At 47.5% G+C, this 13,610-nt stretch overlaps 1 protein-coding gene across 1 annotated transcript; it reads right to left on the reverse strand.

Moving 5' to 3' along the window:
* Nucleotides 1–1,271: 1,271 nt before the first annotated feature.
* Nucleotides 1,272–8,309, reverse strand: LOC130486393 (L-serine dehydratase/L-threonine deaminase-like). Its single transcript, XM_056859659.1, has 7 exons — nt 8,152–8,309; nt 6,173–6,212; nt 5,618–5,757; nt 5,241–5,332; nt 4,380–4,607; nt 3,226–3,350; nt 1,272–1,480 (listed from the first exon to the last, which is right to left on the reverse strand). The coding sequence occupies exons 1-7, from the start codon at nt 8,302–8,304 to the stop codon at nt 1,272–1,274; spliced, it is 987 nt and encodes a 328-aa protein (XP_056715637.1). The 5' UTR covers nt 8,305–8,309.
* Between the last annotated feature and the right edge of the window lie 5,301 nt (nt 8,310–13,610).

The following is a 13,610-nucleotide window of genomic DNA, read 5'->3' on the forward strand; positions in this document are numbered from 1 at the left end:
TTAAAGGATCCTATCAGGATAATCTAAATTTCCAGGATGCCACAGGGCAACAATCTTTGAAAACTGCCATTTCAATGTTTACAATTAATATGATTATCAAAATAGTATTTCATTTTCTACATTTTAAACGCCAAAGCAGGGGCATCAGCCTAGAAAAAAATCCATTTGTGTTTATTTGTGGTTGGTTGACTCTCTGGATCAGCCAGCGTGATGTAGTGGTTAAAGGTGGTGGTTTGGAACGGTGGACTCTGATCTGGAGAACCGGGGTTGATTCCCCACTCTTTTACATGAGCAGCGGATGCTAGTCTGGTGAACCGGGTTGGTTTCCTCACTCCTACACATGAAGCCAGCTGGGTGACCTTGGGCTAGTCACAGTTCTGTTAAGAGCTCTCTCAGCCCCACCTACCTCACAAGGTGTCTGTTGTGGGAAGGGGAAGGGAAGGTGATTATAAGCCAGTTTGATTCTGCCTTAAGTGGTAGAGAAAGTCGGCATATAAAAACCAACTCTTCTTCATCATCATCAGGTCCGTTGTTCCCAAAGAACTGGAATATAAAAGTTGGTCAGAGGGAGAAGAGGCAGAGTCCAGGCATCCAGCATGGCATGGTGGTTAAGAGCAGTGTAACCCTTTGAAAAATGTGATGTTTTGTTGATGAATAGGTTAGGTTAAACCAATGAGCCACCTTTTAATCCAGGAAAAAGATATTCCACGTTTAAAAATATTTATTTTAATGAAAAATGTTCAGTAAAGCTAGGGGAAACTTAGAAAGGCAACCTGTATGTTTCCTCTAATGGGGCAAGTAACAGCACTTCTGGGGGAAGGGAGGGGCATTTGAGTCCAAGAAAATGATACCAGAGGCAAAATGTATTCCCCCTCTCCCCTGTGTCACATTTCTCATCCACACCGGGTCCCCACACAGCTGTCAACAAAGGGGAAATATACTGGAGAGCTGACCACCGCTCTTGTAGCCGAAGAGTTCTTTAATCGGGATCCAGTCATTCTTATCTGCTGGTGATTCAGCCAAGTCCGGAGGCAGAAGGGCATATGTTATCGTCTCCCTCAGTTTTCTTCCTTCTCTCCCACCCTGCTCTGTCACAGAGCTTGGGGGGAGGCGGAGGTGAAGATACATGAGTTTTTAATAAGCCCATGTTTTTCCCAGCATGCTTGGAGAGAAGCGCACCGCAGCTAAAACACCGGCGTTGCTGGAGCTCCGCATAAACTCCGTCCCTCTCCGCCTTAGTCACACGGAGCTCCGTTCAGTTACAGCCTGCTCTAAGCAGCCGTGATGTTCTGGATGCCCAGCTGGTCTTTCAAGAGCTGCAGCTGTGCCAACGTTATGTTGTTGCCGCCGCACACAATAACCACCAAGGAGTCGGGCTGGGGGCTGAGCTTGCCCTCCGCTTTCAGCCTCCGGGCTACTCCGTTGTAGACGGCTGTCAAGGCTGCCCCACATGCGGGTTCCACCAGGATCTTCTCATCATCTGTAAGAGAAGGGGGAGGGAGGAAGCGGCTGGTTACGCCACTGCTTGATGCTGTCAGGGAGGAGGGTGCAGAAAAGAGCAACCAAAATGATCAGGGGGCTAGAGCAGCTGCCCTACGGGGAGCGGTTAAAACGCTTAGGGCTGTTTAGCTTGGAAAGAAGGCGGTTAAGGGGAGACATGGTAGAGGTCTATAAAATTATGCATGGTTGGAGAGAGTGGACAGGGAGAAGCTTTTCTCCCTCTCATAATACTAGAATGCAGGGTCATCTGCTGAAACTGGAGGGTGAGAGATTCAAAACTGATAAAAGGATGTATTTCTTCACACAACGCATAGTTAAATTGTGGAACTCCCTGCCCCAGGATGTGGTGATGGCTGCCAACTTGGAGGGCTTTAAGAGGGGAGTGGACATGTTTATGGAGGAGGTGGGTATTCATGGCTCCTAGTAAAAATGGATACTAGTCATGCTGCATACCTATTCTCTCCAGGATCAGAGGAGCATGCCTATTAGGTGCTTTGGGACACAGGCAGGATGCTGCTGCCGCCGTCGTCTTGCTTGTGGGCTTCCTGGAGGCACCTGGTTGGCCCCTGTGTGAGCAGACTGTTGGACTTGGTGGGCCTTGGTCTGATCCAGCATGGCCTTTCTTATGTTCTTACATTTAGGGAGGGGTCCAATTCTGCACTGTTTCATCCCTTTTTATCCACAGTCCAGAAACTGTACAGGTCAGCTTGTGCTGAAATGCTGCTGAGCCCCTATGCCTAGAAATACATTCCTGCCCATCATGCTTTATGAGTTTGCTTGAGAGAATACTCTGGTAACAATGCTCAGCTGCTCTGCCTCCTGCCCTGTTCTTTCACCAGTCCCTTTGCCTGCCCCTGACTGAGGTTTTAGGTCACCAGATGGTGATTGCCACTGGGTTAGAAAGCTTTGAAGGGGGCTTAGATCAATTCAACAGTCTCAAGGGCCCACCAAATACCATGTCTGGGGCAAACAACTGCAAAAAAGGGTGGGCTTTTAGGTCCTGCTTGCAGGATTCCTAGGAGACAGTTGGCTCACCACTGCGGGACACAGGATGCTGGCCTAGATGGACCTTTGGTATGATCCAGCAGGGCTCTTTTGATGTTTTGCCCTGCAGTTGGCAGTGTAGGAGAGTGCACATGAACACATGAATCTGGCTTATACTGAATCAGACTCTTGGTCCATCAAAGTCAGCGGCTCTCCAGGGTCTCAGGTAGAGGTTTTTCACATCACCTGTCGCTAGTCCCTTTAACTGGAGATGCCGGGGATTGAACCTGGGACCTTCCGCGTGCCAAGCAGATGCTGTACCACTGAGCCACAGCCCCTCCCTGTACTTAAAGGTATCAGCGAAGGAATGAGTCAGCATGGTGTAGTGGTTAAGAGCGGTGGTTTGGAGCTGTGGATTCTGATCTGGAGAACCGGGTTTGATTCCCCACTCCTCCACATGAGTGGCAGAGGCTAATCTGGTGAACAGGATTTGTTTCCCCACTCCTACACACAAAGCCAGCTGGGTGATCTTGGGCAAGTCACACTCAGCCCCACCCACCTCACAGGGTGTCTGTTGTGGGGAGGGGAAGGGAAGGTGATTGTAAGCCGATTTGAATCTCCCTTAAGTGATAATGAAAGTCGGCATATAAAAACCATCTCTTCTTCTACTATGACTGTTACAACTAACACTACCAAATGTATATTTAGAGCAAATGGTATGTTGGGAGCTGTACAACATACCCACAAACTTCTCAACAGCCACTACTGCCTCCTGATCTGTGATGACCTCTGAAAAGACAGGGTACTCTTGAGCCAGCTTCAGCGCCTCTGCCCCCACAGTCTTTGCCCCAAGGGTTTTAGCAACGCTAGATCCATAAGGAAAGAAGGAAGTCATCAGTTGCTCACATCTTTTTTGAAATTTCTGCTCAGGTAGTCTACATGCTGGGTGTGTAAAGTGACGTCAAGTCACAGCCGATTTATGGCAACCCAGTACAGTTTTCAAGGCAAGAGAAGCTCAGGGGTGGTTTGCCATTGCCTTCCTCTGCATAGTGACCCTGGTATTCCTTGGTGGTCTCCCATCAAAGTGCCAACCAGGGCCAACTCTGCTTAGCTTCTGAAAACTGACAAGATCAGGCTGCCCTGGGCCATCCAGGTAAAGGGCACATGCTGGAAGACAATAATAGCTTTTCTAACAGAGTGGTTTTCTAACAGAAGTGGAACAGGCTTCCTCGGGAGGTGGTAACTGCTCCTTCCCTGGAGGTTTTTAAGAAGAGGCTAGATGGCCATCTGTCAGCAATGCTGATTCTATGGAGCAGGGGTCACTGGGTGTGTGTGGGGGAGGTAGTTGTGAATTTACTGCAGTGTGCAGGAGGTTGGACTAGATGACCCTGGAGGTCCCTTACAACTCTATGATTCCATTAACAAATTCCACCCTTCATATAAAATTTGGTCTGTAGCTAAAATAAAATAGATCCACATCCTGGTAGTCTCAGCTGTTACAAGTTTCTAGTTCTTATGACCCAATACCCGACAAGTGAGGATATGTGTGTATATGTCTCTTTATTTCTTTGACATCTTTACACCCCACCTCTCCATATAAATATATGTGCCACAGCTTAGAACAATGACAATTCTAAAAAACAGTACAATTTTTTAAAAAAAACATCAAAGTGTTTTTAAGCACTCTACAGATCTCTCTGTTCCTCTGTGTCCAGCTGAAGCATAAATATGGCATTACATCCAAATGCCCTTTGTATTTAGCATACAGGATTGCCCATTTCCTGATCTGGATATATATATATTTTAGTACGAAGAACGCACAGCCAGGGCTATAGATTTGCATGTAGGAAAATGGAAATTAGTGTCTGCTACACAAACCTGTGTCTCACACTCACCTAGTAATTTCTGGAAGTGTCACCAGCTTCCCAGACGTCATGGCAGCATTTAGGCTGTGGGCACCTTTGGTCTCGAGGGCAATAATGGGCACATCAGCCCAGCCCACTTCACGGAGGCCCCGGATCACCCCACACAGCATCCCTCCTCCTCCTACCGAGAGAGCCAGCGCTCCAGGCATGGAATCCATCTGCTCCTTTAACTCTTTGACCAGGGACGTGTGCCCTTCCCTGCAGGGAGAAGCGGGGCTAGCAGGTCAGTATCAGAATTGGGGAGAGCAGAGTAATGGGGAAAGGATGCTAGAACAAGGGCATACACCAGATTCTTCATATTACTCATCAAGAGAACATGGCTTGAACATAAACTGGCTGTCCTGGGTGTAGCACTTGGTATTCCTCAAGTATTACAAGGGACACAAAAGTGTGCATTTGTTTCCAATGGTACAGTCACGCTAAAATGGGTTATACCATGTTTTAACAAATGGTCCTCAGCTTCTTGAGCAACCTTGGAGCAAAAGGTTCAGTTCCTCTTAGAGGACTCTGACCCTCAGCATACTTATTTTGTTGCTCGTTTTTGGGAGGCTGCAGAGAAGAGACGAAGGGAGGTGTTTTTAGAGATGGGTCTTATTTAAGTTTTATGGTTTTATTGTTCAAGACCTAGGTCTAAGAACTGGGGGAAAGAAAGAATGGTACAGTCCAGAAACAACTGCAGTCTTTTCTTTGTTAACTAGCCTAGGCCATTGTTAATTTCGTGAAGATGCTTACTTGAGGCTGGTGTGAGAGTTGCAGCGTTATCTTTATAGTGTCTCTGGCAAAAAGGGTCCTCCCTCTGCTTCGCTTACCTCATTCTTTTAGGCTACATACCAGATGAGAGGGTCATCGAAGGGGGGTACATAAACCCATCCTGGGTTGTTCTTCACAAGCTCCTTGGCTTGTTCGATGCTCTCATCCAACATCTAGGGAGAAGGAAAACTGATTTGTTTACTTTTGCATTTCTATTCCCATCTTCCTTGCAACGTTAAACCGACATACATAGGGCTGCCAAGAAGTGTCCTGCTCAGGCATGGATCTGGCCCAGCCCTGCTTAGATTCAGCAAGGTCGCTGCATCGTGTATCTTCCTGCCATTCCCTGGGAACTATTTTATTAGACTCTTGTGCAGAGAACGGCCACCTGCATTTTGCTGTGAACCTCCGGGAAAAGCAGATCCAGAGGTCTCTTTGGCCTCTCCTTAGATACCTACCTCTCCCACAATGCACACTGTGCTCCCCTCATCTTTCAGGCGCTCGATGGTGAAGGCTGGTGTGGACGTGGGCACAAGGATGGTAGCTGGGATGCCCAGCATTCTGGCAGCGTAAGCAGCTGCGAGGCCGGCGTTTCCCCCTGAAAATAAGCCTGTTCAGCATCACATGACGCTAGACTTCATGAAGACAGTTCTCCCTGCTTGTCATCTCCCTACATACAAGATATGCTTGCCAACCTCCCGGTGGTGGAGACCTTCTGTTACAACTGATCTCCAGGCAACAGAGACCAGTTTTCCTGGAGAAAATGGCCACTTTGGAAGGTGGACTCTGTGGCATGGCATTATACCCCACTGAAGTCCCTCCCCTCCTCAAACCCCATCCTCCTCAGGCTCTACCCCCAAAATCTCCTGGTACTTCCCAACCCAGAGCTGGCAACCCTACCCCAAAATGATGCTGCATAGATGCACAAGAGGGGGTGGCACGGATGAGCCAAAACTGGTGTCTCCCCCCCCCCAACCGCAGAGCTCTGGGGTACCCGCAGGAAAGTCTGTTACCTGAGGAGCACACAAAGTGCTTGCAGCCCCGTTCAGCCCACTGTGAAGGCAAAGGAAAGGAACGAGTTAGCAAGAGCTACCGTATAAAGATTAAGTCTTTGCAGGCAGTTCAAGGCTAACTTGAATATCCTTCCCACAACACTGACAGAATTTTCATGCCAGTCCACATTTATTACTACAGCCCACCTATGGTGTCAATATTTCCACACCTGACATTATTTCAACTAGTGCCAGGGTCAGCAGCACCTGATAGTTGTTGAGGCCTCAAGAAGGCTCACCGTTGACCTCTGGTTCTCACCACTGTGCAGCTAGGGTTGCCAACCTCCAGGTACTAGCTGGAGATCTCCTGCTATTACAACTGATCTCCAGGCAACAGAGATCAGTTCACCGTCTCCAAATCCTGCCCTCCTCAGGCTCCACCCCCAAAATATCCAAGTTTCCAAACTGGATCTGGCAACCTTAATGATAGTGGCTATGGGAATACCCCCCCCCCCAGGGATAAGGCCTGCATGTGCATGCACACAAGGAAAAAGGGCAGAACGACAGGTGTCACGGGGGTAATATTTCCCAGGGCCTGCCAGAACCTAGAATTGCCCTCGAGTTCAGTGTCACTCTTGTCTTTTGTCCTTTTTTAAAAAAAAATTTAAATAGTTTTATTGAAGTATGCAAAATATTACAGAATATACCAAAATATACAAAAACATAGTACTTGTTCTTTCTTCTGGGAGTTGCATGCATAGGAGTTATTTCATTTTCAAACCAACTCTGCCAGGTTGGTAAGGTAGCGACAGAGTGACTGGCCCAAAGTCACCTAGTCTCAGGGTCTTCTTACACTAATTTTTGTTTCTGGGGGCTGGCACCAGCATAGAAAATAAAACTGACCCACATCAAGTAGAGCCAGTAGGGTTGCCAACCTCCAGGTACTAGCTGGAGATCTCCGGCTATTACAACTGGTCTCCAACCAACAGAGATCAGTTCACCTGGAGAAAATGGCCGCTTTGGCAATTGGACTCTATGGCATTGAAGTCCCTCCCCTCCCTAAACCCCACCCTCATCAGGCTTCGCCCCAAAAATCCTCCCACCGATGGCAAAGAGGGTCCTTGGCAACCCTAAGAACCAGGGCCCCGTGATGTGTTGACTACACTTCTACAAGAAGGAAGAAAAGGCACCGAATATATTTTTGTATGAATTGCCAATTTCAGCTTCCTTTCAAAAACAAGTCTCTAGCTTTCATGACAACAAAGATTCAGTGACCATCAAAATCTCAGGAGACAGAGGGGTGGCAGAGAAAGATTTCTGGCAGCTGGAGGTAGGACTTTAGTGCCATGTTAGCTCTGGTGAGGAACTTTGCAGAACCAGCATAAATGATGTCCAATTGGGAAAAATGTAGAATAAATTAAGCTCTAGAGAAATTATGCACATTTATTCAATTTGTATAATTTATGTGGGTCATGGAATCCAGCTTCCTTGGCGCAAAGTCCGGATTGCCTGGGTACATCACTTTAGCATAGTTAGCGCGGAAGTATACATTTCTTTAAGCATAATGTTATTTCAGTGTTGATTAATAATCAGACTCTTTTGAAAATCTGAGTTACTAAACTCTAAGGCAATGGTTCCCAAAGTGGGCAGTACCATCCCCTGGGGGGCGATGGAATTACCTAGGGGGGCACTAAGAGGCAGGGGGGTGCTAGAGGTGGGCCCCTTCGATTGTGTTGTTGCATAGGGTAGGGGACGCTCGGGTTGAGTTTGTGGAACCAAGGGTTTGGGAACCACTGCTCTAAGGCTACCCACAGATATTCTTTGAGTGGTAAGCCCTGTGAGTTCATAGTCACATATTTGTAGGAAGATGCATCAATTTCCAAAACTAGGTTTCACCGAGATTGGAAGCATCATGTGGAATACAGAATTAACCATGTAGCCTTGTTAGGTACATTAGTTATTTAATCATAGCATCTCATGTAACTCTTCCCTCTTCCTACCGTTTTGCAGAAATGCCCGATGCCCCGTATCTTAAAAGAGCCAGTGGGCTGGGCGTTGTCCAGTTTCAAGTAGACCTTGGTGCCAGCCACTTTGGAGAGGGGAATACTTTCTCTCAGTGGAGTGTTGACGTGGAGACTCTTAGTGGTGGTCATGGTGGAAGGCTGGGGGTAGAAATGTATGTGGTTACTAGATCAAAATAACTGAAGTCAGGAGGAGAAAATACTATAGTTAACAGTTTGGGGGATACTCAGATTTTTGATGGTGCATAATTTGGGCCTTTCTCTCATGCAACAATTCCCTATTTGTTATGAAACTTTTGTGGGTCATCCAGATTTCTTCCCTCAAGGAAGAACATAAGAAAGGCCCTGCTGGATCAGACCAAGGCCCATCAAGTCCAGCAGTCTGTTCACACAGTGGCCAAACCAGGTGCCTCTACGAAGCCACAAACAGGACTTTCTGTTGTGTGAACATTACATTTTCCCAGCATTTGAAATGCATTATTTTGTCAAGAGGACAATGTGATTCTTTCTCACCAAGAGTTTTTCCTTGAAGGAAGAAACTCAAGCATCAGCCCCTGAATGGACTATCAAAGTTCTGAGAGAAACCTGACAGGGGGCAAATAAGATTTCCTGTGTTGGGGTGGGGCTTCAGTGCTTTGCTCAGCTCTGGCCTTACCCCATGCTTAACCAAACCCGACCAAGGACGGCAGGCTAGAAATGCAAAAATAAATAAAATAAAACTGTGCACATTCATTCGACTTGCAAAATGTAGACAAGTCTCGGAATTCAGCTTTCCATAGCACAGAATTTGGATTGCCAGAAGCCCTGGGTGCAAGGTTTATTTTTATTTTTTACTGTGCAGAGTGTGTACTACCCTGCAAGGTAGTGCATTTGAACTCTCTGCTTGCTCCTAGTGATTTGCGTGATGTGCTCTTTGCAGTGATACCTCAGACTTACTCCAACTATGTGTGCTTCTACAGCGAAATACCCCCCATGGAAACATCTTTCACTCCTGCCCATTACTTACCGGAACTCACTTTCTGCTCATGGCAACTTGCTTTTGACGCCCTCCTTACACTGGGGCCCATTCCTTTCCTCCAGCCGTCTGCCTCTCCATCTTAACTCCCATCTCCTCTGGGATGACAACATCCCTCCTTCCTTTGACCCCAGGCTTTTCATGCAAATGCGGCATCTTACAATCAGATGAGGGTTCCTGCCAAACTCATTAGCCTACATTTTGGCTGGGCAGCTGGGACAAAAGGCTGCATTGGTTTCAAGGGGCTCATCAAACCCATTGATGTGCACCATTTCCCCCTTCTCATCAGAATTCCCCATCTGCTAATGAGACTGTGAGCGAAATGGACCACAGGCGGAAAGGTGGACGGAGGGATGGATGGGGGCAGCTCAAGCCTGAGACATCCATTGGGCTCATGGGAAAACACAATTGGAGAAAGCATGTGTCACCGGTATGGTTAACATTGTCTGGCTGCAGCTGTTCACCCCACTCGTGCTGGGGCACACCCAGAGCACTGCCCGCAATGGGGAGGGGAGAGTAGGGGACAGATAGGCCAGAGGAGAAACAAGCAGCTGAAGCAGCAGTTGCCAAATCTCCCAATGGGCTTCCCAACTTAAGGTGGGTTCCCAGATTAGTCTAAGGCATTAGTCTTCAACTTTGTGGACTTGAGATTCACTTTCGACCCCAGCTTGTAACCTGGAACCCACCTGAGATGCCCCCTAATATGCATGTTCATTTGGAAATAAGTAGGGTTGCCAACCCTCCAGGTAGCACCTGTCCTGGAGATCTCCCAGTATTACAATTGCTCTCCAGACAACCAAGATCAGTTCCCCTGGAGAAAATGGTTCCTTTGGTGGGTGGACTCTATGGCATTATGCCCTGCTGAGGTCCCTCCCCTCTCCAAACCCGGCCCTCCCCAGGCTCCACCCCCAAAATCTCCAGGTATTTCCAAATCCAGTGCTGGCAACTGTAGATATAATTGGGATTTACTCCCCTTTCAGTGGGCTCAGGATTTAGGATTGCCAGCCTCCAGGTACAAGCTGGAGATCTCCTGCTATTGCAACTGATCTCCAGCCGATAGAGATCAGTGCACCAGGAGAAAATGGCTGCTTTGGCAATTGGACGCTATGGCATTGAAGTCCCTCCCCTCTCCAAACCCCACCCTCCTCAGGTTCTGCCCCCAAAACATCCCACTGGGGGTGAAGAAGGACCTGGCAACCCTATCAGGATTGCAGCCTGAATTTTGTCTATGATGTCTGCCCTGATCTTCTCTTCTGTTGGTTTTACTTGTTCTCCTCTTATCTTTGTCTTCCTCTGTTGTCAAAACAAACAGGCCCTTGAAAGGAAAATGGTGGTTGGTGGTGCCATCGTTGTGGCCCATAAGGTTGCCAACTGCCTAGAGAAAAATGTCATGCCTCTTTAGTAGAGGTTTACAAGGATGTTATTTACCTCCGTGCTATGAAAGCTTCAACTGCCCACTTCCACACATTAATCCTCTGTTCAAAGTGCTGGACATTTTTCTCCAAGCCTGTTGGCAACCCTAGGCTTCCAGGACCCACTTGAAGGTCCCAACCCACCGGCTGAAGGCCAAGGAGCTGTGGGCTACTATGTGCATGCAAAACCAGCTGCCTGCTCAGCGACCCCCTAGCTGGATGCGCATGTAAAAGGGTGTTGTGTACATAATCCCCCTTTCTGATCTAACAGCTGGAGCTTTGCTTATGCAAGGCATAGCCCATTAAACAAAGCTGAAATTCTGCCTCTCAGCTGTTTGGAAAGGGGGAGCAGAGAGCTAGATTCCCCCTGCCCTATCAAATAGCTGATTGGTGGGGCTTCTGTTTTTTATTAAAAGCTATTCAGAGAGAGAGAGAGAGAGAGAGATCTAACTACTCTGTGTCTGCTGTCTTGCATTGGAAGTCCAACCTTAGTTCCTGGGTTCCAATCCAGCAACCTACACACTATGGCAGTAGAGACTGCGTGCATGCTGGTTCATTGGCCATGTAGACCAGTACAGGTTGAATCACTCCCTGCCCACCCCCACACACTCTCTCCCCTTCTCTGTAGGAACCTGACGTTCTACCAATGTCTACTTGCTATAGTAACTAAAGTGGAATTTCCATATTCAAAGGCAGTGTATCCCTAATTACCAGATACTGAGGGACAAGCAACCGGGGCCAGCTATCTCTTTGTAAGCTTCCCAGGCCCTATGGGTGGTCACTGCTGGGAGACAGAAAGCTGGATTAGACCATTGCACGGATCCAGCAATGGCAGTTTCTTATTATCAGTCTGGAAGAATAAGCAGAGGTACTCCTGTGGAATTCCTTGTAACGTCAACCACGTGCCCAGAGGGAGTCTGTGTCAAAGTTTCACATCAGAGCTGGGAATTCCTGGCTGGTATCTCCAGCAGTTTTAAAAGCATTGTGAGTAGCAAGTCTCAGAAAGCCTTGAACTCTGAAGAGCTGGTGCCAGTCTGCATAGGCAGAATGGGGCAGGATGGACCGGTGGTGATTTGACACAGCAGTTGTTTAGGAGTCAGCGTGGTGTAGGGGTTAAGAGCAGCGGGCTCTAATCTGGAGAACCGGGTTTGATTCCCCACTCCTCCACATGAAGGCTGCTGGGTGACCTTGGGCTAGTCACAGTTTTCTCAGAAATCTCTCAGCCCACGCAGAGGCAGGCAATGGCAAACCACCTCTGAACCTCTCTTGCTTTGAAAACCCTACAAGGTCGCCATAAATGAGCTGTGACTTGACAGCACTCTCTACCACCACCACCACCACCATAGCATCGGCATCCAGCATCTTCTAAAAAAAAACAAAAAACTCCCTGCCAGATAATAATGCATAGTGGCCATCAGACTCCCTTTATCTGAACTTCAGATCTGAATTTCCCAATTATCCGAGTTCACCTGCATAATCCTGCCGATCCAAACAGCAAAGATGTACTGCATGGTGCTAACAGAACAACCTTCCACAAGATACGGGAAAAGGCACACTTACCTCCGAAAGCCTGAGACTGTAGGAGGCAGGCTAGCCAAGTGGGCTGCAAAGTACTCTGGTGCTATATAGGACTTTGCTTGGGTGTGTGTGGGGGAGCTGATCTTTGGAAGCACTGTGTCTCCTTCGAAGATGCTGAACTCTTGGCCAGACTTTATAGGCTGGTGGTCCTGGCTTAGGGGCCAATTGGGGCAGGGAGCAGGACACGCCCTGCCGCGGCCATCCTCCTAACTCTGATGTCACCCTCCTCTTCTGCTCTGCCGAAAGATTCCAGCTAAAGGGGAAGCAGCAGCGTCGATGCCAAAAGGGGTCTACCAGAGGGAGGCGGGGGGGGGGGGAGCAGATGCATCGCAAAAGGGGAAAGGACCTATTTCAGTCCCTCTGATACCTAAAGGGGAGACGGGCCGGCTGGAGGCAGCCTGCCAGACAAAGGGCCTTTTCACTCCCGACGGTTCAGAACTGGCTCAAACCAGGTTGGAGAGCTGAGCCTGGAATGATGATGAGGCAACGGAGGAAGAGAGGGGTCGGGTGGGAAAGCATGCAGCCCCCCTGGCTAGATAAAAAGATTAAGCAGGTGGGGGGGGGCTGCCTCTTGCCCTCCCAGGCCTGTCTGTTTCCTTCTTTTTTGGTTTGTTTTTACACTTCTCCCACTATTCAGCTTTCTTTTTGAGAAAAAGCATGCAGCAACTTCGGTGGGAAAAGAGTTTTCACCCAGAAAACACACAATCTGTACTTAAAAAATGACTCACTCCTTAAAAAAAATGTTTTTTGCCATCAAATCACAGCTGACTTATGGTTAGGGTTGCCAACCTCCAGGTAGTGGTTATGGAAATAAATAGCACTTATAGCATTTACTGATTCTTAGTCCAGTTTTTAGTTATCCATTTCTTAAGCATATATTATCACACTGTAAAAATCATGTAACATCTGAATACAGCACTTTCCAAGTACAGCTTATATTAGTGTCACTTTCTAAATACAACTTGTGACAATGACAAAATATGCAAATTATACAGTGCCTGACTGGCTCAAAAAGTTCTCCGAGTGTGAAATTCCTTCCACGGATGCAAAAAAATAGGTTTCCATAAGGTAGTCCTATTTCGCAAGGCTTTCTCAATTTCGGCAGTCCCGCGAAGTGTAGATTGAATCTTGAGCCATTTAGAACATTTGTTCTAAAAATACATAGTTTAGGTAAATAATCACCCAGTTCATAAGTCAAAATAACATGAGTAGTTCAATTATTGTACATAACAAAAGGGAAAATAATACATACCAAAAATCAGTGGCATGTAGCCTCATTTTACAAGTGGATGGCGATGTATGCGTCATCTGCCAAGTGCTCTTTCCCTGTTACATTTAAGGTCGTACTAACCTGATTAGTGACACCTGTCATTGCTGATAGCCATACTGTTAAAGAAAACCTACAGAAACTACAGAAAACTAGACAATTCAAA

The sequence above is a fragment of the Euleptes europaea genome, chromosome 13 (assembly GCF_029931775.1).
Source record: "Euleptes europaea isolate rEulEur1 chromosome 13, rEulEur1.hap1, whole genome shotgun sequence".
Lineage (NCBI taxonomy): Eukaryota > Metazoa > Chordata > Lepidosauria > Squamata > Sphaerodactylidae > Euleptes > Euleptes europaea.

Excerpts from the sequence above, each read along its gene's own strand:
- LOC130486393 (XM_056859659.1), bottom strand. The coding sequence starts at position 8,304 with ATGACCACCACTAAGAGTCTCCACGTCAACACTCCACTGAGAGAAAGT. Across the intron at positions 6,213-8,151 it reads TCGGGCATTTCTGCAAAACG|TGGGCTGAACGGGGCTGCAA; the intron begins GTAGGAAGAGGG and ends TTGCCTTCACAG. Across the intron at positions 3,351-4,379 it reads ACACTTCCAGAAATTACTAG|CGTTGCTAAAACCCTTGGGG; the intron begins GTGAGTGTGAGA and ends TTATGGATCTAG.